The 25,859-nt window shown below is 38.5% G+C and overlaps 1 protein-coding gene and 1 long non-coding RNA gene across 7 annotated transcripts in view; both read left to right on the top strand.

Moving 5' to 3' along the window:
- arhgap33 (Rho GTPase activating protein 33) overlaps positions 1-19,897 on the top strand; it is a 118,714-nt gene extending 98,817 nt beyond the window's left edge. For all 6 annotated transcript variants that reach the window (XM_049467451.1, XM_022668679.2, XM_049467455.1 and 3 more), the window contains 8 exons: positions 1,349-1,494; positions 9,634-9,790; positions 11,523-11,662; positions 12,333-12,407; positions 13,462-14,213; positions 15,102-15,282; positions 15,383-15,735; positions 16,600-19,897. In XM_049467451.1, coding sequence (XP_049323408.1) covers positions 1,349-1,494; positions 9,634-9,790; positions 11,523-11,662; positions 12,333-12,407; positions 13,462-14,213; positions 15,102-15,282; positions 15,383-15,735; positions 16,600-18,981 — 4,186 coding nt within the window. In that variant the 3' untranslated portion in view covers positions 18,982-19,897. The remainder of the gene's footprint in view (positions 1-1,348; positions 1,495-9,633; positions 9,791-11,522; positions 11,663-12,332; positions 12,408-13,461; positions 14,214-15,101; positions 15,283-15,382; positions 15,736-16,599) is intronic.
- Positions 19,898-19,904: 7 nt separating this feature from the next.
- Positions 19,905-25,387, top strand: LOC125783366 (uncharacterized). The gene is made up of 2 exons (XR_007426093.1): positions 19,905-21,914; positions 22,334-25,387. It is a non-coding gene; the product is annotated as an uncharacterized LOC125783366 (long non-coding RNA).
- Positions 25,388-25,859: the final 472 nt, after the last annotated feature.

Genomic DNA, 25,859 nt, shown 5'->3' with positions numbered 1-25,859 from the left:
CAATTTATAAAGAATTAACTGCTGTGAAGCATAAAGTACTATACAAACTTTAGAGACTATCTTATATTTAATTTATTTCAAGTCAGAAATGTCTTAATTGTTCTTGGGGTATAATTGATATAATTGTTGGATAGAAGATGATCTGTCTGAATGAGGAAGGTTGATTTTAAGATGCATTTTTAATCTAATAATTTCACTTTTATTATCTTTACTGAGATCACATTGATGAACAGTCTAAAGGTGGTGAAACATTAAATGCATTGATGTGCAGCTCAGGTGGTGCCGATGTTATGGTTAAAATGAAGATTTTGCACAGTGCTTTATGTCTACCGTATTTTTCCTGCACTATAAGGCACATTTATAACCCTTTAATTCTCCCAGTTCACCTTTTAATCCGGTGCGCATTATGAATATATGAATTTTACCAGTCAGATTGTAAGGAGCAGTAAAGCCACTCTGCTGAATTGCAGCCTTATACAGGAGATTTATTCTCCATTCAGAGGTGAGTATTATTGACCTGTAGCCTGCTGCAAACCTCAGCTAGCACTCCTGGGGCAGCATTAGCATTATCCACTCAACGCTAGCTCTTTCGCCGTTCAGTGGTGAGCATTATCAGACTGTAGCCTGCTTGTTTACTATGTTAAAACAAGCTATGTGAGACAAACTGCTAAGTAATATCACCCTGGCTTACCGGAAAACTCAGGGTTTCTCATTGTCCTGCTGTTGGGCGGCTAGCACTAGCAGTAAGCGGCAAATGCTTTATGCTGCTGCACCCAGCCTTGTTGAAAATCTGGAAATCTAAGCTTACTGTAAGTAAACGGTAGTGTTTTACTCACCCAAATAAACAGTGTTCAGGAAAGAAATCTGTATAGATCTGTTTAATATGTATATTTTCGTTGAAAGAAAATGTTTTTTCTAAGAACTACAGTTTTGTTTACTTAACTCAGTGTTTTCTGTATTAGAAGGAAAGCATTTTATCACCACTATGCCTTGCTAGTGTTGCATAATGCACCTTATAATCCAGTCCACTTTATGTAGGAAAATAGACCAGAAAATAGATGTTTATTGATAGTTCGCCTTATAATCCGGTGTGGTTTATAGTGTGGACAATACAGTACATGTACTCCATTAACACAGACACCCTAGATCTACATATTAGTTTCTTGTATTCCATTAGATTGATATGGATGAGAGTGGAAGGGGTTAACCAATTAGTAGAAGGTCATTTCTGTCACATTTATTAGTGTTTGACAATAAAAACTAGACACACTGTAGATTTACCCTGGATTACAGTCCGAGATCTGATTGATTATCACTGAAATTACTCTTCGCTTGCTGTGTGTAACAGGTCTAAGGAGATCGAGGCAGTGGGGCTGAGCGGAGCTGACCCGTTTAAGGAGGTGCGGATCCAGTCTGTGGTGGTGGAGTTCCTGCTCACTAACGTGGAGGTGCTGTTCAGCGACTCGTTCACTTCAGTGGGCCGTTTTAGTGCAGGTACACCATCCACTACAGCATCCGCTTGATCTTCGCTCTGTCTCTGTCTACAGTGCGTGTGTACTGCATAAAGTCTGCTTAAATCTAGTGTAAATATCTAACATGTAAAAGCCAATAGAATAGCTAGAATAACAATACACTCACATGCCACATTTTTTGGTATAACAGTATTGGTGATGATTTGTCCAAGTGGAAGGCTTGGGAATGCCCACACTTGTGTGGTGTTTTCCTGTGATTTGAATTAAGTGTGATAGTGAATGCAGATGGATGGAAAATTCAATCTATGAAGTTGTACTGGTATTTAACATTCCTCAAGTTACAGTGTCGCACATGTACCAGAAATAAATACAGAAGGCCCGGCAGACAGTGCAGTGTGTGGTAATGATCATATTATTTATTTTTACTTATTTAGTTAGAAAATGTATAGTCAAGTATTTCTTTTCCATTGGCAATTAGTTTTATTTATTTAAAGAAATATTTAAAGCCAATGATTTTTTTTCATTAGATAAAATTAATGAATATTATTTAGCTTATTTCTTTAACTGCTTTAGTTAGGTGCTTTAGTCCACCCATACTATTATTGCCACAATTTTAAAAGATGAAATGCTAGATATCTGAACTAGATTTAAAGTGATTTAGGTGATTTCCTACTAAAAACTCTCATGTTTCTTTTTTTTTGTTTTGGCTGTTGCACTGAAGGGCTTTCATAAATTACTCTTTTGTTTTTTTTGTAATTTTTTGTGACTGTTGCACTGAAGGGCTTTCATAAATTACTGTTTTTTGGGTTTTTTGTATTTTTTTTGTAACTGTTACACTGAAGGGCTATTTTATTAGTTTGTTTGTTTTTGTTTTATTTTTAAGGAAATTAAATAAAAAAAAACTTTTTTTAAAGACAGATTTGAACTCCTCATACTAAAAGTGTGTTGGTGCACGTGGCCCTTTTCCTTCATAACTCAGGTGTCCATACAAATCAAATTTGATCGTTTGTGTCTTGTGATGTGCAAACAAATTCAATTTGCCCTGTGTGAACAAAGCCGAAGTGACTCAAATCTGATTTGAAAAGATCTGGATCATTTGTTCACACAGAAAATAAGATGAGGCTGAATTAAAGCAGAGAGACAGGCTGTGAACATGGTGTGAACATTTGGCTCTATTTTGTTGACTGAACCAGTTTTCCAAGAGCTTTATGTTGCGAGGTTGGAGCACTGGACAGTCATTCTTGCTTTACTGTCTAATGATGTTCTGTGATGCTTTTGTTTGTATACTTGTTGTCATCATATCTTTTTCTCTTATCTTTCAGTTTTAGTTCTTTTTGCTGTGTTAAAATGTAGCTCTCACATTTACATGCACTTTATAATACAATTACTGCAGAACAGTTATCTGAACTTAGATACACTGCCTGGCCAAAAAAAGTTCACACACTCTAGCTTTGATTGCGACACGCATTCACTGTGTCATTGTTTCAATAAGCTTCTGCAATGTCACAAGATTTATTTCAATCCAGTGTTAAATTAATTTTTCACCAAGATCTTGCAGCAGCATTGATGATGGTAGAGTCTGACCACTGCACACAGTCTTCTCCATCCAGCACATCCCAAAGATTCTCAATGAGGTTAAGATCTGGACTCTGTGGTGAACTCTCTCAATGCTCTCTCATGCTCCCTGAATCACTCTTTCACTATTCCAGCTCCATGAATCCTGATATTGTCATCTTGGGATATGGCCGTGTCATCAGGGAAGAAAAAATCCATTGATGGAATAACCTGGTCTATATTCAGTATATTCAGGTAGTCAGCTGACCTCATTCTTTCAGCACATACTGTTGCTGAACCTAAACCTGCAGACCAACTGCAGCATCAACCCCACATCATTTACTTTGACCAGGCAGTGTATTAACTTATTAACTAATTAACTTAATATATATATATGATAATCAGATAATATCAAAACTTGCAAAAAAAAAAAGAGTTTACATGAGTTTACAATAAAAAAAAAGCCAATAAACTCTCAAAATAAGATGCTGCAGTGAAAAGTTTGGGAGATTGGGAATCAAGCTGCAATTGGATCACCAGCTAAAAGATTATTTTCACACACATTGTTTTCACACACAGACTGATAAGTACAAGAATACTCTACTCATGCACTAACAAATACTACTGCTGAGCTAAAATCCAGTACTTTTTTATTATAAAAATCAGATTTTTAGATCTAAAAAAAATTAACTATGCTGTTACGTTGCTAGATGACTAATCAGTTAATTTCAGAAATAAGTAGTAAATTGGATTATGAAATGCATGTAAATTCACTCACTAATTTCACACTGTCTAACTACAGCTGAACATGTCAGACATCTGTTGCTCTGGATCTTACTTCACTTGCTAATCCAGCTCTCAGGATTGACGTGTCTGCAGTCCTTTGTCTGTTCAGAATGAGATTAAAGTCTCTCTCTATGTCTCGCTGACGTTTGCCTGAGGCCTGTTCGTTTTACAGCTGTTCTTCTCCCTCAGACAAGCCTGCTGCTTCTGCTGCTCTCAGGCCTGATGGATCTGTATAAACAGTGTTAATAATGCACAGCCTGCACTGAAAGAACTGCTTCTGCCGTCTTTTCCATCACTAATGCCATGAAATAATAATCATATGCGTTTGGCTTTGAATGAAACTCAGGTAAAATCCATTTCACACTTGAAATGACACAATTCTACAAAAGTGCAGCCTTTTACGTAACCTGTATTTTATTATAACACTTCAAAGTGCTGCAGTGAAGAATGGCTGTCAGTGACTTTTCACTTATCAGTCGTTTTTCTAGTGTCCCTCAAAGATATCTGGACACTTTAACCACAGAGTTTTTTTTTTCATATCAGCATTTAACCAGTGCAAGTTGTTTGCATAATAAAATGTTTTTATTATTATTGATATATTGAGGTTCTGCTACAGTTTTCTGTCTCCCACCGCCCAGGCCTTAACATTTTATAGATAATCAGCCTCATAATTAGGATTAAATATAATACTCTTTCAATTACTACTGTTGTAAGTTGTTGTGATGTTTTTTTTTTTCTAGAATGTTTGACCTTCGTTTTATTATTGGCCAAATAATGTTGATTATAGTGTAGTTTATCAGCATGCACTGACCTCCCAGTATAATGCTTATGATTATTTTCCTTAAATAGTCTGATTCCTGGAATTTTAGCAACATTTATGGTGGAACAGAAAATGATTGGTCCAGCTGAGACTGTTTATAGTGTAAATCGGCATGTTCTGAATCTAAAAGCAGAAACATTAAAATAAGGTTATATGACAGGATGGTAAAATGACCAGACAAAGGTGTGAAAAGGATTCATGTTCGGAAGTATAGATACTAAAGTTTAAAATACTTCTGTAGAAGTTGAAGTATGAAATCAAGCTTTTTACTAAAGTAAATGTATAAAAGTACTGATTCCAAAATGTATAATTAATATATATATATATATATATTTAAAGTATAAAAGTTAAAGTAATGTAAGGGGAAAAAAATACCATTAAGGACGTGTTCCATGTGTGATGGATCACAGTATAAACCAATAAGGTGTCTGAATGATATATGTTTATACTTCTCTACAACCAATCACAATTAGATTCACTCTTTTTCTTTTTCTTTTTTTAACAATTAGAAGCTTAAATAGGATGTTAAATCGGAGTAATGAGGCTATTTTTAAAATAGAATGTGATAATTGTGTAAAGATAAAAAATGAGCGATAGATACTACAGTAAAGTATTAATAACCACAAAATGTCTACTTAAGTACGGAAACAAAGTACTTGTACTTAGTTACTTGACACATCTGCCTGCAGAAGACAAACTAAGCATGATATGAAATAATTAGATGGCTTTCTAAATAGACATCAATTTTTTAAATGGAATTTAAAATAAACTATTTGATCTTTTGTACATTTTTTTAAGGATTTTGAAACTAAGTATAAGTTTTTTTTTATATTTTTGAGGGCCACTGTGTATCTTGGCAATTCATTGAATTGCTTTTAAAACACCCTTATGGTGTTCCATTGTGATTCAGAACAACAGTAAATGAGACAGTTTCTGTTGACCTATTTTATTAACATGTACTAATGTGTAAAGTGTGTGTAAAGTTTGTTGGTTGGTAGTTAATACAGAACAGGAAGTTGCAGCAGGAGGTCTGAGCAGACCACAAAACAGCCGATCTGTGTGACTGAGAGCAGCCTGTGTCTTTCCTTAGCACCCAGAGGGGCAGAGCGCAAGGTCCCGCGCAAGCCCCCCCGAAGGCGCCTGATTAGCCTGCAGGAGGCTCGGGGGGAGGGCAGTGACCCCGAACCCCACCCCCAACCCTTCTCCCTGGACCCCGACTCAGAGGCCCGCCGCTTCTCCGTGGCATGATTACTACCGGGGCTCAGCTGGTGCCATCAGGGTTCCTGTGTTCTAACGCTGTACACTTCTTCTGCTGTGCTGCGTTTGAGTTCAATTGAGTTTTACAGTATTTCTACAGCACTTTTCCTTTACAGCAGAACAGAACTGTGGGTCCAGAACCCTAACGAGCACCGCAGAGTAGAGCGGTGTCAGGACAGACGTCCTATAACAGCATGAGAAGGACAAAACACTGAGAGGAACCAAGATTCAAACCTCAGGACTGAAAACTGGAACTCAGAATTAGGATTTAAAAAAAATAGCTTGACTTTTATTTTTTCTCTTTTAAAGGAATAATATGCCACAAACTTTAATATACAGCTCTGGAAAAAAAAAGAAATAATGATGAGTTTCTTTGATTTTGCCAAATTAAAAAACCTCTGGAATATAATCAAGAGGAAGATGGATGATCACAAGCCATCAAACCAAGCTAAACTGCTTGAAATTTTGCCCCAAGAGTGACAAAGTTATCCAAAAGCAGTGTGTAAGACTGGTGGAGGAGAACATGCTTAGACGCATGAAAACTGTGATTAAAAACCAGGGTTATTCCACCAAATATTGATTTCTGAACTCTTTATGAAAATCTTTATGAATATGAACTTGTTTTCTTTGCATTATTTAAGGTCTGACAGCTCTGCATCTTTTTTAATATTTCAGCCATTTCTCATTTTCTGCAAATAAATGCTCTAAATGACAATATTTTTATTTGTAATTTGGGAGAAATGTTGTCTGTAGTTTATAGAATAAAACAACAATGTTCATTTTATTCAAACATATATCTATAAATAGAAAAATCAGAGAAACTGATTCAGAAAATGAAGTGGTCTCTTAATTTTTTCCAGAGCTGTACAAAATTTTTACTTAATCTTAAATGTACTCAGCAAGTCAAGATACAGTATATGGACAAACATATTGGACAAACCTGCTTATCCATTGTTTTATCCGAAATCAAGGGTATTTGTAATTTATATTGAGTTTATTCTGTCTTTATTGGAGTATTTAAGACTTTACTGTCTAGGGAAGGTTTTCTACTAGTTTTTAAAGCATTGTAGCAAGGATTTGATTGCATTCAGTGACTGTAGCATTAGTGAGATGGTTGGTTACATTTAAGGTAAACCCAACATTTTTGGTAAAACTTTTTGTGTGGCAAACTATTCCTTTAAACTGTAAGGGTCAGATTCCGAGACAAAGATCAAGCTTAATTGTTCTCAATTGAAAATCTTAGTGGTCCAGTGGTCTAAAGTGCTACTACTATGATCGGGAGTTTTCTAGTTTGAATCCAGGTCATGCAGCTTGCCATCAGCTGCTAGAGCCCTGAGAGAGCACAATTGGTCTTGCTCTCTCTGGGTGGGTAGATGGCGCTCTTTCCCCTCATCACTCTAAAGGGTGAAGTTGATCAGCACAGGGAGTCTGTGAGCTGATGTATCAGAACCGAGTCGCTGCACTTTCCTCAGAGTGCGCTGTGATGCTACTCTGCAATGCTGCATCAGCAGCAGTTCAAAAAAGGTGGAGACTGACTTCACATGTATCGGAGGAGGCATGTGCTGGTCTTCACCCTTCTTGTGTTGGGGCATCACTAGTGATAGGGGGGGGATATACAGCTGAGGAGCAGCTAAATAGGTGGGATAATCGGCCTAGCTAAATTGTGGAGAAAAATGTAAAATAAATCTTACAAAAAAAAGAAAAAAGGCTTAATCCCTCTCTGGGAAACTGACCCATTGTTTGTATTTGTTGTTTGTTTGATTAAAGAGTCACAAATTAACCAAAAACATGTATTTTTGTATTTTGTAGTTACTGCACAGATGGAAAGAAAATAAAACTATTTTCTGACACAGCTTAACATTCATATTTTTACGTTTCAAACTATTTGCTCTTTCCTAACCCAACATTTGTTTCCAGCTTCCAGGAGGATGTAGAGAACTGTTAAGATGTAGTTTTGTTACAGAGATGAGTGTGGGAGTGGGGTGTGTGGTGAGTTCAGTGTTGGTGTCTGTGAGGCTGTGGAAGAAGGTAATTCATATTTCAGTTTAATTACGGCTTTTTGTGTGTCCGCTTTGCTCAAAATCATACTAAACAGAATTTAATTTAATTTGTAGCTTTCTAGCAAACTGCCAGAACAATGTAATGCCAGAGCTCTTTGTTTTTTATATGTGTAAAATACATTTTGCTTAATTTGTCCTGCAATCAGTATTTTTGTTTAATGAATAGTTATTTAGAAACCTTATTTTTATTATAATTGCTATATTATAGTATAAAATATTTATACTAAATTAATACCTGAACATAGAAATTTTGGTGGTGCAAATAAATATATTTTGACTGTTGATATAATTGCAAATAATTTTAAATTAGGCTCATAAATGTAGATTTATTTACATTTTGTATATAGCTCTGGAAAAAAAAATTAGACCATTTACAAATTATGAGTTTCTTTGATTTTACCAAATTGAAAACCTCTGGAATATAATCAAGAGGAAGATGGATGATCACAAGCCATCAAACCAAGCTGAACTGCTTGAATTTTTGCACCAGGAGTAAAGCCATAACGTTATCCAAAAGCAGCATGTAAGACTGGTGGAGGAGAACATGATGCCAAGATGCATGAAAACTGTGATTAAAAAACAGGGTTATTCCAACAAATATTGATTTCTGAACTCTTATGAATATGAACTTGTTTTCTTTGCATTATTGGAGATCTGAAAGCTCTGCATCTTTTTAGTTATTTCAGCCATTTCTCATTTTCTGCAAATAAATGCTCTAAATGACAATATTTTTATTTGGAATTTGGGGGAAATGATGTCTGTAGTTTATAGAATAAAACTAAAATGTTAATTTTACTCAAACATTAACCTATAAATAGCAATATCAGATAAACCGATTCAGGAACTGAAGTGATCTCTTATTTTTTTTTTCCAGAGCTGTATTTTTATTATCCAGAATCAGAATGAAAGTAGATTATTCTAAAATTACCCACTTATAATTCATCAAAACAAGAATATTATTTATTTATTTATTACTGCTTCTTGTAAAATACTGAGCACATTTATTTATTAATGGTTACTAATGGTTACTAATTAGGTTGTAAATGCCTTAAAAATAATTAATAATCAGTTATAACACATACGTAGAAAGGGCAACAATGACCTGTTGTTTGTCAAATAGTGAACCCACAGCCATCTATACTGTTGCCATTTCCATTTATGTGTTATAACTGATTATTAATGATTTTTAAGGCATTTACAACCTAATTAGTAACCATTAATAAACTAATGGTAAACAATTTATAAACCCTTTATAAAGGTAGTCTTATTTTAAAGTGGTACCCTTTTTTTTAAAGCTTTTAGCTAAAACAAAGTTATTTCAGATTTTTGAACAGTGATTTGTGTAAATATGCAATTTTTTTGGATTTTGTGCATTTTGCTGTTTTGTGGCCTCGTGGTGCTTTACAGTTTGTGTTCTGATCACTGTACTCAGACTGTGTGTCCGCTGGCTTTGTGGAACAGCTCTGAGAGCGTGTTCTCTGTAATGTATTAAGAGGTAAAGTCTGCAGTAGCTGCTGTTGTCTTTCTCCTATCAGGCTTCCTTCACTGTTCGTCAGCAGATCAGCAGAAATCAGCTTCCTCTGCTCCTGATGCATCATCTGTGTGTTACGCCTGCGAACATCGCTGATGTTCACCTCTCCACCCCCCTCTAACTCACTCTCTGTCTGTCTGTCTGTCTGTGCAGCTCGTCAGTCCCTGACCCGACCCAAGTCCTTCGTGTCCACTCGGCTGCTGTCTCTGGAGGAGGCTCAGGCTCGATCCCAGGCTCCTCTGCTGCTGCAGGGATCTCCTCACCCCCTGCAGGGCCGCTTCCACACGGTGCTGGAGCTCCCTGGAGACAGGTCAGCTTTCATTCAACATGAACATCCAGCACTAATGTACCTCTAATAGTGTTATCATTGATTGACTGCGTTTTATGGTTGACAGTAACTCAACTAATCACACTAAAGAAAAGCTAATGATTAAATAGCCTAACACCAGAAACTGGCCAGAATGCTTCTTTTTATCATTTTACAGTAATATACATATACATATCGTCACTGTCCAATAAAAAAACAAGTATCTCCAAAACAGCAACTTTACAGGGGAGAGAAAAAAAAAACCTTCTAAACTTTCAATGAAAGTCAATGTAAAAAGAGTTTATTTCAGGTCATTTTGAAGAGTTTCTATTGGTCGGTTCACCAAGAAATTTTGGCACAGTGTAAGGGACAATTCATCTGTTCAAATTATGTAGTAAACTAAAAATCGACAAAAATGGAGATAAGTGTTTTTCACTGGAGAGCGACAATATAAACATTTAGAAAAAATATAATATTGTTTATTTGCTTAATTGCTCATTTTGGCTTCAACAAAAATGTATACAACTGTTTATAGTAAATTGCCTGGTTTTTTTTTTTTTCATTTCTCTTAATTGACACAGCAAAGTAGAATATACACAAGTAAATATATTTTAAAAAAATTATATGAAAGAATGATAATTTATTAAATTTGAGCAAGAAAAATCCAAACCTGTCTTCTCATAATATAATTTTGATAAATAACATTTTTATTGCTTACATTTTACTTCAAGTTAATTATTATTTCTCTGTTTGTATTTTACCAAAATAACTGAACCATTATTAAATTAATAATTATAATTAATTTGTCTCGTTGAGAGGTTCAGAGATTATCACCATTAATACTCAAGATTAATATTGTTAACGAAATCGAACAAAATAACGAAAACTGTAAATACATTTTCGTTAACTGAATTAAACTAATAGAAACAGTAATTAAAAGGAACAAACAGTAACTAACTGGAACTGAGCGTTTATAAAACTCTTATAAAAAAAAAAGTTATAGGTAGAGTATGTCTCGTTTTTATGTTTATTAATTAATTTATTTAAGTGCTTTTAAATTGGTAATTCTGGTGAAAATAATATATTGGGTTTCTGATGTTGTTTTTTTCTTTCTGATGTGATACATTTTTAGTTTCATGTTAAAGTGTGTTCTAGTCTTTTGGCTGTTTTAAGCAGCAGTATTACATGAATTTTGTGCTCATGGCTGCCATCCTGTGGACTGTTACAGTTTTTGTGGACAGTTGTTTGTTTAACACTACCTGAATATTTTTTAAAGGGTTTCCTTTGATGAGTTTTATTACACAACACCTGTTTGATTCCTGCACCTCACGAATAATCCAAAGTATGGAGGAAAAACTTTATTTGAGCATTAATCAAAAAAATAAAAAATAAATAAACACTAGCAAACCCACTCTAATAGCTAATTCACACTAACTGAATTGGAGAAGAAAAAGTATATCCTTGCTAATACTAGTGGGTTATTAATAGAGTGCCAACACTTTTCAAGCCTTTTAAATGTTATTCTTTATTTTTTATATTAAATTTCAATCTCTATTTCAATTTATATTTTTTTAGTTCAGTGGCATTTCTTTTCTTCTTTAATTAGTGCTTTATGTTTTTATTTTAGATTAGTTTGATGTTGCATTTTTATTTTATTAGTTCATGTTTTGCATTAATTAATTGTATTTTAGCTTGTTCACTTTTTAAACTTCTCTCTGTATTTTTCCTTCCACAGGAGGAAAAGAGGGCTGAAGGCTCGTAAGGCAGCCGGAGGGAGCTGGAAGACGTTCTTTGCGATCGGGAAGCCTGCAGGCTCGAGCCGCCGCAAGCCAAGTCGTATCAGCTCCTTATTCCAGCCCACAACCTCTCACGCAGGTAATAGAAAAGAGGAAAGATCCCTGTTTTCATGATCTGTTTGGAGTGAGACCTCAGTAAATTTAGAATGTGATAGAATGCAGTCTGTAGAAATGTCATTTTGATTGCCTGTGGTTTCCTTCTGTGTAGTTATAGGATTTATTTCAATTCCTAGTTTTAACTAGTGGTGTTAATCATTTAAAAAAATATCACCACTAATCACAAGTTAAAATCCTCCTACTTCCTTCTGTATTTGGAAGGGTTGAAAACAAATAATTTTATTACAGTGGACCATAAACATAGTGTTATGCTGTACTTATGGATCTTGTCTTACTCTCCATTAAAATTTCAATGGTTTTTCTATTAAAATCTTTTAATTTTGTAAATAAAATATTCTGCATTTACATCACTTAATAAAAAATGCTAATACATTACGAGGGTCTTACAAAGAGTGAATCATGGGAGGAAGTTTGGTCCAAACTTGGTAGAATTATTCATTTGGATAAAAAAATTAACACATTAAAATTTACAAGATTAAAATAATGCAAACATTTATGAGACTAGTTTTACCTTTTCCTGTCCCTTCTTTATTCTTGTTTTACTTACTTACTCGTTTACATGACATAAAATGATTGTAATCACCACTCAGTGTTGTCATCAAGATGTCCTCTGTTATTGTGTTGTCTTTTAGGCTGCAGGGTGGATAGTGTGACCTTGAGATCAGCTAAGAGTGAAGAGTCTTTGTCTTCCCAACACAGCGGAGCAGGTAGGAACAAATATCATTGTCTTAAAGGTCTTTGGCTCTCCTACAGCTTTCTGAAATACAGTAATTTTATCCTTTTTGCCCAGCACTCTGTACAACGACCGTATCGGGGCATATATTTTGCCCCAATAAATCGCTTTTTACATTGTTATTCAGGTTCAAAGTAGCTCCACACCTTGTTGGTAGAATATAGAGAGCCTTGACATTTAAAACAAGGCATTAATAATTTCAAATGTGCAAAAGAAGCTTATTAAAAACACTGTTTACATCCCATGCTGCTAGTTTTCAGCTCAGTGCTCCGCCATCATTGTACTGATAACAACAGACAAACATAGACATATATATATATATATATATATGTGTGTGTGTGTGTGTGTTTATATATATATATATATATATATATATATATATATATATATATATATATACATATACACATGGACTCTGCTTAGCCTGTGTCCTGGTGGTGGCTGCAACGCCAGGAGGCAGGCTATGCGGAGTCTATATATATATTTATATATATATAAATATACATATATACATAATGTCTATGTCTAAGTGACAATAGTAAGAAACAAGAGTTTCGCAAAGTAATCTACACAAATTTCTTTCCTGAAATCTGTTTATTTACAATAAGCTTACATTTCCAATATTTTCAACAGCACACTTAGCAGCAGTGCTAGCTGCAGATTGCAGAGTGTTCCGGTAAACCAGGGCGCTATCAGCTAGCGGTTTAACATGGTAAACATGGAGATTACAGTACAATATACTCACCTCTGAAAAGTGAAAGAGCTAGCGCTGTGGTTAGCGGCTAATGCTAATACTGCTCCAGCCTTAGTGCGGGAGAAACTTTACTAAAACTATTATAATGCTGTACTTTAGTGGAGTGCCTTTACTGCTCCTTACAATGTGACTGATAAAATTTATACCTAAGACACACTGGATTATAAGGCACCCTGACACTTTTTGAAAAAATTAAAGGATTTTTAGTGTGCCTTTTAGTGTGGAAACTTAATTGTACCTGATAGCGGCATAATGGTCTTTCTCTTCCCCTCAGGTCAAGGTAAAATGCAGCGTTTACGAAGACCTCGCTCCAGCAGCGACGGCCTCTCTCTGGCCGCCTCCATGGACCCTCAGCTCCTGCCTCAGCCCCATCCACCCCAAATCCCACCCAGCCGCTCATACGACAGCCTCCTACCCGAGGAGGTTCGAGATGCAGACGAGGAGGACGACGATGAAGACGATGAGGAGGGTGTTTACATGCTGCCTGATTTCTCACAGGACCCCGCCGCATCCTGGATGGCTGAAGATGTCATTGACTTTAGCCCCACCTTCCTGGACGATGGGCCAATCGGGATCGGAGCCAGCAACGTCACCCCTGGCGGCCGCGAATCTCCACCTGCGGCCACGCCCCCTCCCTATCGCTGCCTGAGCCACCAAGGCCACGCCCACTCCGGCAGTCAACGCTCAATCACAGAAGACCCAGACTCTGTGCTTAACCAATCAGAAGCAGCAGCCCGCAGGAGTCTGATACTGGCGGCTGCTGCCCCACCCCAGCAGGTGTTCTGCCAGCACATTCGGCCCCCTGCTGCCACGAACGCTGCCTCTAGCACCACTCAGCCTGGAGAGGGCAACCTCAGCCCCTCCATGAACCAGCCCCCTGCTCCTGCAGGCTCCGCCCCCTCTGCACAGCCCCCGCAGGAGAGGCGCTCCTTTACTAAGAAGGTGGTACACGCCCTCTCTCCTAAAGCACCAAAGTCTCCTCCGCTGGATATATCAGACCCCATCGCCATCAGCGTACCTGCCAAGGTAAATTTCACTATACAAAAATACAGCTCTGGAACAAAATAAGAGAGCACTTAAAAATGATGAGTTTCTTTGATTTTACCAAATTAAAAATGTCTAGAATATAATCAAGAGGAAAATGGATGATTACAAGCCATCAAACCAAGATGAACTGCTTGAATTTTTGCACCAGGAGTGGCATAAAGTTATCCAAAAGCAGTGTGTAAGACTGGTGGAGGAGAACATGCCAAGAACTGTGATTAAAAACCAGGGTTATTCCACCAATTATTGAAACTTTATGAAAACTTGTTTTCTTTGCATTATTTGAGTTTTTTTTTGTCATTTCACCCATTTTCTCATTTTCTGCAAATAAATGCTCTTAATGATTTCTATTTGAAATTTGGGAGAAATGTTTTCTGTAGTTTATGGAATAAAAAAATGTACATTTTACTCAAACATATACATATAAATAGCAAAGTCGGAGGCTTTTGACATTTAACCTATTAGGATTGGTTTTAACATTTAAAAAAAAATCATGGAAATGTATTGGCTAAAAAGTGTTTAAACCCTCTGTTAAAATGTTCTGTTTTCAGTAACTTAATTAACTTGAGGCTTTTTAGGCTTTTTAATGTACACATTGGTTTAAAAATGGAAATAAATTGTTTAAATTCTGTTCCAGTGCATCACCAACAAAAGGCTAATGATTACTTATTTGAAGGATGTTACTATATATTATATGTCCATGCACATTAAAGTTACTAGAGGGATACCAATAGTTATCCATGTATCTTCAGGTAGCTCTAAAATGAATGCTTTTACTGTAGATCTAATCTGGACATATGAAAGGTTTTGACGTGTTTGTTAGTGATTAGTGATACATGGTCAACTAAAAAGCCTTTCTTTACTTTTAAGGTGCTGGAAATGATTGGTGGGAGAGCTGGTGAATTGCAGCCTGGGACTCCTGGTGGTGGACCCCCGCAACCACCCCAAATGATATCCATGCTGCTGAGGTCTTGTGACTTCCAGCTCACAGAGAGTTGCCAGCAGGAGCTAAGCAGTAAACTGGGTCCTGAGGCAAAGATCAAGGGCCCCAGTGAGTAGACTCTCATAGTTTGCAGTAATTCTATCTGATTATTATTATTTTTTATTCTAACTGCTGCTCTACATTTATTTGCCAATCTCTGCTCTCCTAGGCATTATTGGTCCCACTGGTGCTCCTCTGCCCTCCCAGCAGCCACCTCCACCTCCTCCGAAAAACCCAGCACGCCTCATGGCTTTGGCTCTGACCGAGAGTGCCAACAAGGCTCTCCGGCAGGGTGCCTCTCCTCCGTACCGGCCCCGCCAGACCCCTCCTGAGGCCGACACCCGCTTCCAACGCTCCCTGTCCGCAGACGCAGGGGCATTGCTGTCCTCGGATCTTGACCAACTATACTCCACAGTGCGCCCACTGTCTGTGTGGATGACTGAGGGTGAGGGTGAAGATGGGACTGGTGAAAAGGCTTCAGACGCAGCGCATGATCAGGAGCCGGCATCTCCCCCAGGACAGGTTTGTCTTGTGTTTATACAGCTCTGGAAAAAAATAAGAGACCACTTAAAAATGATGAGTTTCTTGATTTTACCAAATTGAAAACCTCTGGATTATAATCAAGAGGAAGATGGATGATCACAAGCCAATCAAAATTTTCACAAAAAAAATTGCTCCAGGAGTGGCATAAAGATATTCAAAAGCAGTGTGTAAGACTGGTGGAGGAGAACATGCCAAGATGCATGAAAACTGTGATTAAAAAAAATTGTGGTTATTCCACCAAATATTAATTTTTAAACATTTCAAACTTTATGAATGTTTTCCTTTTTTTGTTGTTATTTCAGCCATTTCTTATTTTCTGCAGATAAATGCTCCAAATGACAATATTTCTATTTGGAATTTAGGACAAATGTTGTCTGTAGTTTATAGAATAAAACAACAATGTTTATTTTACTCAAACATATACATATAAATAGCAAAATCAGATAAACTAATTCAGAAACTAATGTGGTCTCTTAATTTTTCCTGAGTTTGTATTTGTATGTTTGTATTTGGTCCACAATTTTAAAGGCCATTGACATTTAACCTATAAGGACTTTTTGAAATTGGTTTGAACATTTTTTAGAGATCAATATGCATCAGTGTGTTAATTTTCCTGCTTTAAAAAACCTAGTAAATCTGGTAATACCTAAGTGATTAAACAGGCATGTTTGGGTCAAAAAAGCCTACATCTGTGCAGGAATCTGGCCCTTCACCGCTAGTCTAATGCCTTCTGTCAGGGTTGTTGAACATATCTGTGCATTATTCCATAAAAGATTCATTGAGGGCAGCTTTTTAAATGCATTGTATGTTTTATTATTGTAACATTTGTACTGTATTTTGCAGGACACAGGGACTCTCTCCTCTGACGCCTCAGTTTCTGACTCTGGAGACTCCAATTCTGAGCTGTCTGCTGGCAGTTCCTCTGGGGACAACGAGAAAACTCCAAGCCCCATCTATAAGAACCAGCAGCAGCTTTCTCCACCACCAACACAGCCTTCTAAATCCAGCCCCCCCTCTGCTAGCGAGGCTCCCTCACAGAGGAAACCTCCGGCCTATGGCCGCCAGTTCTCAGCTCCTCACCTGCAGCAGCAAAAGGCTGGTAGTCAATCCATGTCTCCCGCCCAGGCTCACTCCCAGCTCCTGCACTCCAAATCGGAGAGCTCCCCCTTGGCCCAGGTACATGCCTTCCAGCCCACTCGTCCCAAAGTACCCCCTAAACCATCGGATCTCGCTCCACAAAGGGCTCCACTTTCCAAAGCCGACCGCCAAGACTTCACTCGCCGTTCCCTAGATGCTGGTCGCATCCGGCGCATGGTGGGTCCAGCTCAGGGCAACCCACCGCTTTCTAGAGCTTTCTCGGAGCGCATTACTAGCACATCAGATGCACTGTCCCGGTATCATGCTGCCAGAATGGCCAATCAAGCAGTACAAGCTGCACAGCCTCCCGTACAGACTCAGTCGCCTCATGCCCGGCCTGCGTTCTCATCTTCTGAAGACCCGTCCAAGATGGAGAACTTCTACTATGAGATTGGTGCCCCTGAACATCCACAAGCTCCACCTAGCTACTCTCAGCACAGCTACCAGAACATGAGGCTAGATATGGAGGGCAACCTCCGGCTTACGGACCCTGCCAACCAGAGACCCCTTTCCAGAGCACACCCACCTCCCCAGTACTCGCAGATCGCTGAATTTGCCAGGACTCCTCAGCTTTGGTCCTCTGAGGCCACCCGTGCCTGGGCTGCAGCCCACTCACACTCATTTTCCTTTTCTCATGGTCACTCACATTCTCATCATCATTCCCAAGACCACCTCCCGGGCCACCGAAACCCTCGGCTCCAGCGGCAGACGTCCTCTTCTGTCCGGGTTGGCCGTAGTGAAATGCACCCCATCCCTGCTGGATTGGGCTCCTCCGGAGGTCTGGTACCCCTCTCCGTTCACCAACGCAGCCTGCACTGTCCACAGCGCTCACCTTCATCTGACCTCACTGCCTCCCAGCTGCACCCATACTTTGAAAATGGGAAAGTGTGCTATCGGTACTTTGAGGCCTCCAGGCCAGAAGAGATGCCATTGAGCCATCATCAGCCTCCCCAGTCAAAGTCGCCCCAAGCCCATTCGAACCAGGCTTCCCCTCTACAAGCACATAAGCCTCCAATGAAGGAGCAATCTGAGCCAATCTATGTGAACTACCCCTTTGCCAGCCCTCCAGTAGCTGGAGCAAATGCTAAGACCTGGGCCACCACAGATCTGGATGGAGATGCACATCAAGGGGCTGAACCTCTTGCGCCACCTCCTGAGCCACCTCCAGAGGATGAGCAGCATTCCCCACACCAGTCCACCGAACTGGAGAGTCTTACAACAAGCTTTGAAATCCCGGTGCAAAATGATGCTGTTTTAGACTCAAGGGCACTGGAGTTACAAACTGAACCAAGCACTGCACACTTCCGCAGTCTTTCGGACCCTCAGACCTCCAGCTCGGAACCCCTTCAGGCTTTGACGGGAAAGGACATCGCTTCATTGTTGATCGAGAAGCTGGCGGAGGATGAAAGAGAGGGTCCAAGCATAGCATCCTCTGCTTCCTCCTCCCCTCACATTGAGTACCCCCCTAACCCTTACCCCAGCCAGCATCAGCAGCGCCTTCCACCTGCCTACAATGTGTACACCCCCGGACCCTCTCGGGGTCATTTTGAGGTTCCGGTCCATCAACGAGAAGGCTCTGGAGCTTTCCATCGCCAGGACCCTTTGCGGCGATCTTCTGGAAGCCAGTACCGGCAAGCCTTTGACGTCATGCCATCTGGTGACCAAGTCCTTAAGTTTTACAGAAGCCAAGACTTTATCCCAGGGCCACAGGGAGACGGTACAACTCCTAATCCCTACCCTCCAAGACCTCATTTCCAGGACCCTCCGTATCCTGGTCGGAGTCCCCAAGCACATCAAGACACACCCCACACCTCGACCCCATCTCCCTCAGCGGCCTTCTCAAACTTAGCGATAAGCACACCACGAGGATATGGGACTCCAATGGCTGTTAATCCATACAACCAGTACCCCTACCAGGCAGGTCCGGTGCTTCCCCCATACCCCAACGCCCCCCGTAGGGATGTGATTCTGGATCCTGCACTTCGGCCCGCAGCTCTCCGCGGACCGCGGGGACTGAATCGACAGGGCAGTCTGCCTGGTCCTAACTGGACCATCCACACGGAGGGCCAGACTCGCAGCTACTGCTAAAGCACACATTGGCCCACATTGTAGAGACTGAGGGTGCGGTCCAATCATTAGAATGTCCTAAAATAACCCCACTGCTGTACCAGTGAAAGAAACGGGGAAAGAGACGGAGACGGACAGACAAAGATGTGAAAGACGAGTGTGTGTGTGTGTGTGTTTGAAGCACAGGTGAAGAAGAGAATCAAAGAAGTGAACCGACAAGTGGCTTAGATACGTAAACATTCCAGTAGACACTGTGCTGTCCAGCAGAGGGCGTAAGAGAAAAGTATGGCTGCTGTCCCTCTTAAAAAAGGGAGTATCAGGTATTCTGCATAGTGGTGTTTTTTTCTGCTTTAGGTACTTTCTGGGTTGAAGTTACTTTACAACTAGGACACTAGATGACAAGAGAGAGCTGTACAGGGAAATAAGCTTAGGTTTATTATTTGTTTTCTTTTTTTTTAATGAAAAAGTTTGACCATAACCTCGTGCTGCTGGTGATTTTTTTTTTCTCTCGTTTATGTTTCAACATCCTGCTGCTTGTAGCAGCCAGATATTTTTTCATTTTTATCGCTTTTTAATTTTTTAAGTTATTTTAAGTTTTTAAGTCATTTTCAAAGAAGGCATGTAAAGAATTGTTTTTTTTCCTTTTGAATAATGTAAGGAATAGGACTGTCGTTTTAGTTTTTACCCACCGATGTGTGTGAGGGCGAGAGGGATAGAGCGAGTATGCGTTTTCACGTGTGTATGAACTCTTCTATCGATCAGTCCATACTCCTTAAAACTACACTAAAGGAACATGAAGGAAAACACTGCCATTTGCTTGAAGGGGAACTCCATCTGTTTTTCAAAAATTCTGTATAGTTCACATACTGATAGTTGTTCAGTGTAAAATATATGTAATTGTAAAGAAACTTACTGACATCTATACAGTGGTGGTGATTATAAATTTATTTAGTATTAAAAATACATCCTATTTTTAAAGGTACTGTTGGTGAATTGAACAGATGTTTTATGGTCTTAAAACATCCTGCATTTACATATGCATCACATGCATCATCAGCATATACAGCTCTGAAAAAAATAAGAGACCACTTAAAAATGATTTTACCAAATTGAAAAGAGGAAGATGGATCATCACATGCCATCAGAGCAAGCTGAAATGCCTAATTGTTTTTTTTCCAAAAGCAGTGTGTAAGACTGGTGGAGGAGAACATGCCAAGATGCGTGAAAACTGTGACTAAAAACCAGGATTATTCCACCACATATTGATTTCTAAACTCTTAAAACTTTATGAATATGAACTTGTTTTCTTTGCATTATTGGAGATCTGAAAGCTCTGCATCTTTTTTGTTATTTCAGCCATTTCTCACTTTCTGAAAAAAAAATGCTCTAAATGACAATATTTTTATTTGGAATTTGAGAGAAATGTTGTCTGTAGTTTATAGAATAAAACAACAATGTTCATTTTACTCAAACATAAACCTATAAATAGAAAAATCTGAAGTGGTTTCTATTTTTTTCCAGAGCTGTAAGTAATTACCACAGTCCCTTTAGCATGTTAAAAAGTTTAAAACTTTTAAAACATTGATGCCTATTTTCTGTTTGTAGTGGGCCAGGGGCCAAAAGCATTTTTTTTTAATTCACTAAAAATATACTTTAAGTAAAGTAAAAAAAACTGTAAAGCACAACACAATATTTTGTTAATAAAATATGCTTAATTAAAATCATATCATATATATGCATTTATAAAAATGTTTTTCACTTTGTGTGTGGGGGGTGGTTTATAGTCACATTTGGGCAGCCCTGTTTTATAAGTACTAAACTTGACATGATTTGTGTTCTTGTTTTTATTCACCACCTCAGACTCTTAGATCTCAGACATTTTTCAGAGATTTTCAGCGAGTTTCTGTAGAATTTTACATTTTACACTAAACCTCATTCAATGACTACTTTACGTCTTGATTTACTTATACAGAAGATTTGAAACGGGTAGAATTCCTCTATAAGGTATAATGTGAGTATGAATGTGTCTGTGTGTGTGTGTCTGTGTGTGTATGTATGTATGTACGCATGTGTGTGTCCATATTTATGCAAGGTACAGCACATACTGTGTCTGGTTCAGAGTAGAGCATGTGGGATCTCAGTAGCTGAAACTATTTCCAGTAATTATCGTTCTGATTCTTAAACGTTGCGTCAGTCAGCTGGCGAATAATAAGGAATATAGAGTAGGATATCTGAAAAACAGTACGGACGTAGGGTAGGACTTTTTGCTACGACCAGTGCCCTTTACTCGCGTCTTCAGAGTCTGAGGAATTGTTGACAATGTGAATCCAGTCTAATCCCTTTAGTCAAGGCAAAGCTCTGTCTGCGTTCTTAAGTTCTACATAACGGTCTCCTCATCCACCACAACCATACAGAACAGTTTCCATACACTCATATCTGAGCTGGCCAACTCCATTGGATCCTGGTGGTCCTCAAGCTACTCAATTTGTAACCAATGAGATCCTGTAAACCACACTGCTTTACTTTCATGACTACAATACTGTCGTAACTAACATCAGTTTCAAAGGCCCTAAACTAGAACCCTGTGGGATTCCTCAAACTAATTCACAATGGTTTCTGCATAAGGATTGATGACTGAATAATAAACTACAATAATATCCCAGTGAACTGAGTTCCAAAGGCCCTAAACTAGACACTCACAATAGTTTTAACATAAGGATTGATAAATGAATAATAAACTACATTAATGTCCTAGTTAACCAAGTTTTAAAAGCCCTAAATTAGATCCCTGTGGGACTCATTAAACAAATTCACAATCGTTTCTGCATAAGGATTGATGACTGAATAATAAACTACAATAATATCCCAGTGAACTGAGTTCCAAAGGCCCTAAACTAGACACTCACAATAGTTTTAACATAAGGATTGATAAATGAATAATAAACTACATTAATGTCCTAGTTAACCAAGTTTTAAAAGCCCTAAATTAGATCCCTGTGGGACTCATTAAACAAATTCACAATGGTTTCTGCATAAGGATTGATGACTGAATAATAAACTACCTTCTTGTTCTAGTGAACTAAGTTTTAAAGGCCCTAAACTAGGCCCTCACAATAATTTCAGCATGAGGATTGATGACTGAATAATAAATTACATTAATGTTGTCCTAGTGAACTGAGTTTCAAAGGCCATAAACTAGAACCCTGTGGGACTCCATAACCTAATTCATGATGGTGTTTGCATAAGGATTGATTAATGAACAGTGAAATACATAATTTTAAAGACCCTAAAATAGAACCATGTGGAACTCATCGAACAAATTCACAATGGTTTCTGCATAAGGATTGGTGACTGAATAATAAACTAAATCAAGGTCCTAGTGAACTAATTTTGAAGACCCTAAACAAGAACCCTGTGGGATTCCTCAAACAAATTCACAATGGTTTCTGCATAAGGATTGATGACTGAATAATAAACTACATTAATGTTGTCCTAGTAAACTGAGTTTCAAAGGCCATAAACTAGAACCCTGTGGGACTTATCAAACAAATTCACAATTGTTTCTGTATAAGTGTTGATGAATGAATAATAAACTACATTCATGTTCTAGTGTACAAAGTTTCAAAGGCCCTAAACTAGAACCCTGTGGGACTCCTCAAACTAATTCACAATTGTTTCTGCATAAGAATTGATGAAGGAATAATAAACTACAATAATATCCCAGTGAACTAAGCTCCAAAGGCCCTAAACTAGAACTCTGTGGGATTCCACAAACTAATTCACTGAATAATAATCCAAGGGTTTAAGGGGTAAATACCCTGTAAATTGTGGAGCCACATATGTAAAATTATGGTTGTAGATCAACTCTGACAGACCATCTCCAGGAAAAGGGATTTGGTGGCAAATCGTGCACTTCATCACAAGTTTTAAATATGGTTGTATACTTTAGGTTTGTTGTTTTTTTAAAAGGGGAATTCAATGAGCATTTACTGTTTCTCTGTAGTTTTGTTCAGAACATTGTTTGGTCGGACTGGGTGCGTTAGATTTGTTAGGCAGTGCTTCAGTTCTGTCAAAAGCCGGCTCTCCAGGCTGCTCAGGCTTTAGGGTGTAACAGGGTTGACGTTTGTGGTGAGTCTCGTAGCAACTGAGGCCACGTTTTGAGGCCATTGTTCAGGGACATGTTGAGGCCTGTACAGTTACCTCTTTGAATCAGTGTTAGTACTGAAACTGGGCCTTTCGCTGCTTCATTCTCATAACAGTACATTCCCCACCCTTGAGGAAACACCCCAGCATTCTTCAACCTTGCCTGCTGTAACTGTAGTGTAGGATTTGCTGTTATTGGGTGGGTAGAGTGTTCTCTCTCTCTCTCTCTCTCTCTCTCTCTGACCATTCAGGCTAAGCACAGCCACTATGATCAGGACATTGCCGGTTCGAATCCTGTTCATGCAGCTTGCCATCAGCTACTGGAGCCCTGAGAGAGCACAATTGGTCTTGCTCTCTCTGGGTAGGTAGATGGCGCTCTCTCCTCTCATCACTCTAAAGGGTGATGTCTCTCAGCACAAGGCGTCTGTGAGCTGATGTCGCTGCGCTTTCCTCCGAGCACGCTGTGATGCTAGAGTGCAATGCTGCATCAGCAGCAGATGAAAAAGAGGCGGTGTCTGACTTCACATATATCGGAGGAAGCATGTGCTAGTCTTCACCCTCCTGGTCTTAATGAGTGGGTTGGTCAGTTGGCCGTGTAAATTGGGGAGAAACAACTCTTTAAGCACCCAATACGTCATCAGGAGCTCTAAAGTTCAGTAACCTAGCTGCTGCTGCTGGTTAACTAGCTAACTTTAGGCTTTATTGTATGTCTTCAGAAAGGGGGCAGGTGGTGCAGAAATTAATTATTATTGTCCATTCCATAAATCCTCTATGATGGGAAGCTGAAATAATTAGCTTTGATTCACTTTTATTTTATTTTTCCCTGCCGCCTTAAATGCTGCAGCCCCTGCAGTCTGTTCCCTGATTTAAGGTGGAACGGGAATTTAGCTAGTTAGCTAGCTAACTACTGAGACAAACTACTAGCGATCTTTTTTTTTTCCTTGTTAGGAAGAATTCAGCCATAAAACATTGAAACTACACATGTTAATATAGTGCTACTCGTCACTTTTAAGTCTGCGAAAAATATTTCACACTTCTACTTATTGATAAAACTCTTGCATCCGGACTGCTTTTGAAAAAACAGGAGGACCAGTGAGTTTTTTTGTTTTTGCTTTTTCAGTCACATGACATTGCGTTCAGTAGCTCCTCCATTTCCACTGGCTGTTGTGTTTATATGGATCTTCGTGAAAATGCCCAAAGTGTAATTACAGTGCATGGTAGTGGACAAATAGCTATTTTATTAAACGCGAGGTGACTAAACTGAGAGATGTGAGTTCGGACGGGACTAAAATTACCGGAGGACCACGGAGTTCAGTGAAAAACAGTAGGTAATTCAGCTTGTAATTTTCTCAGAGGACGTCTGCAAAAAAAAAACTGCCAAGAGTCAGTGCATGGGGGGGTAAAAATGTGGGGTAAAATTTGAAACCAAAAGAACTTCACACTCTATTACAGACACAGTTCCTATGTAGCATGCTTAAATAACTATTTGACCTGTTAAACCATATGTTTATCACTCAGTTAACAATCCTTATGCAGAAACTGTTTTTATTAACAGTATGAATTAGTATATCTTGTATTGTACCACAGGGGGTTCTATTTTAGGGCCAATAAAACGATAAAAAGACAATTGTCACAGTAATGTAGTCATGAGAGGGTGTGAATTGTGAACTACAGGCTCCAAGGGTTAAAACACCTTTATGTGTGAGACTGCAGATACAGGTCAGTTTGGAGACCGGTGCCGTATTCCTTTAAGCTGCTGAGTTTTTGTTTTTTTCTACTTTCCACTCAACGCTTTTTGTTTTCATTTGCTTCCCAGTATTACGCTACTTTTGCTGATATGTCTTGAAGGTACAAGGTTTAGAGTGGTGTATGTGTGAGAGAAAGTGTGTGTGTGTGTGTGTGTGTGTATATATGTGTGTGTGTGTGTATATATGTGTGTGAGTATAAGTGTGTGTGTCAGAGTCAGAGCTTTGTCTTTTTTATCCATAACTATGCAGTGAATAAGTACAAGGGAAGAATTTCCTACATGGTAACACTCCTCCTCCTTCTCCTCCAAATGGTAATGCTACCTATTTCAAGTGTGTGTGTGTGTGTGTGTGTGTGCGCGTGTGTGTGTGTGTGTGTGCGCACATGTGTGTATGTTTTGTTTGTGTCCTTTAAACCTAAACTTCCTGTCCGACTGTCTCTCTTTCTGCCTTGTAGCACTTTGCAAAAGGCAATTCATCATATTTTGTAATATTTACCAAGGTGTGAATAAAAACTTGATGGTTGCATCAGTCATAAATATTGTTGGTGTTTTATTTACAGTGTGAGTAGGGCTGGGTATTGTTTAAAAATGTTCGATACCTGTATCGGCTCAATACTTTGAATTCGGTACAGATACCCAAACAATAATTTTTTCGGTACCTTTTTCTAAATTCTAACCAAAAAATACAAAAAGCATTAATTATTCTCACAAAATTACTATTGGTACCACTTTAAAATAAGGCCCCTTATAAAGAGTTTATAAAGGGTTTATAAAATAAGTTTACTAATGGCTATTAACTAAGTTGTAAAACCATAAATAAGCAGTTACAAAACATCAATAGAAAAGGGCAACAGGCAACAGTGTTGTCTTAATTTTCCATCAGTCATCATTAACATATCTAATAAAATAATATAGAAAGTCAGTTATAATTAAACTAATGTAATAAAATATAATTAAACTAATGTAATATAAGGTTAGTATTAGCGGTGTCACGATCCTCTAAATCCTC

Source organism: Astyanax mexicanus, chromosome 1 (assembly GCF_023375975.1).
Source record: "Astyanax mexicanus isolate ESR-SI-001 chromosome 1, AstMex3_surface, whole genome shotgun sequence".
In the NCBI taxonomy this organism is placed as follows: domain Eukaryota; kingdom Metazoa; phylum Chordata; class Actinopteri; order Characiformes; family Acestrorhamphidae; genus Astyanax; species Astyanax mexicanus.
This window is presented reverse-complemented; position numbering and strand designations above follow the sequence as displayed.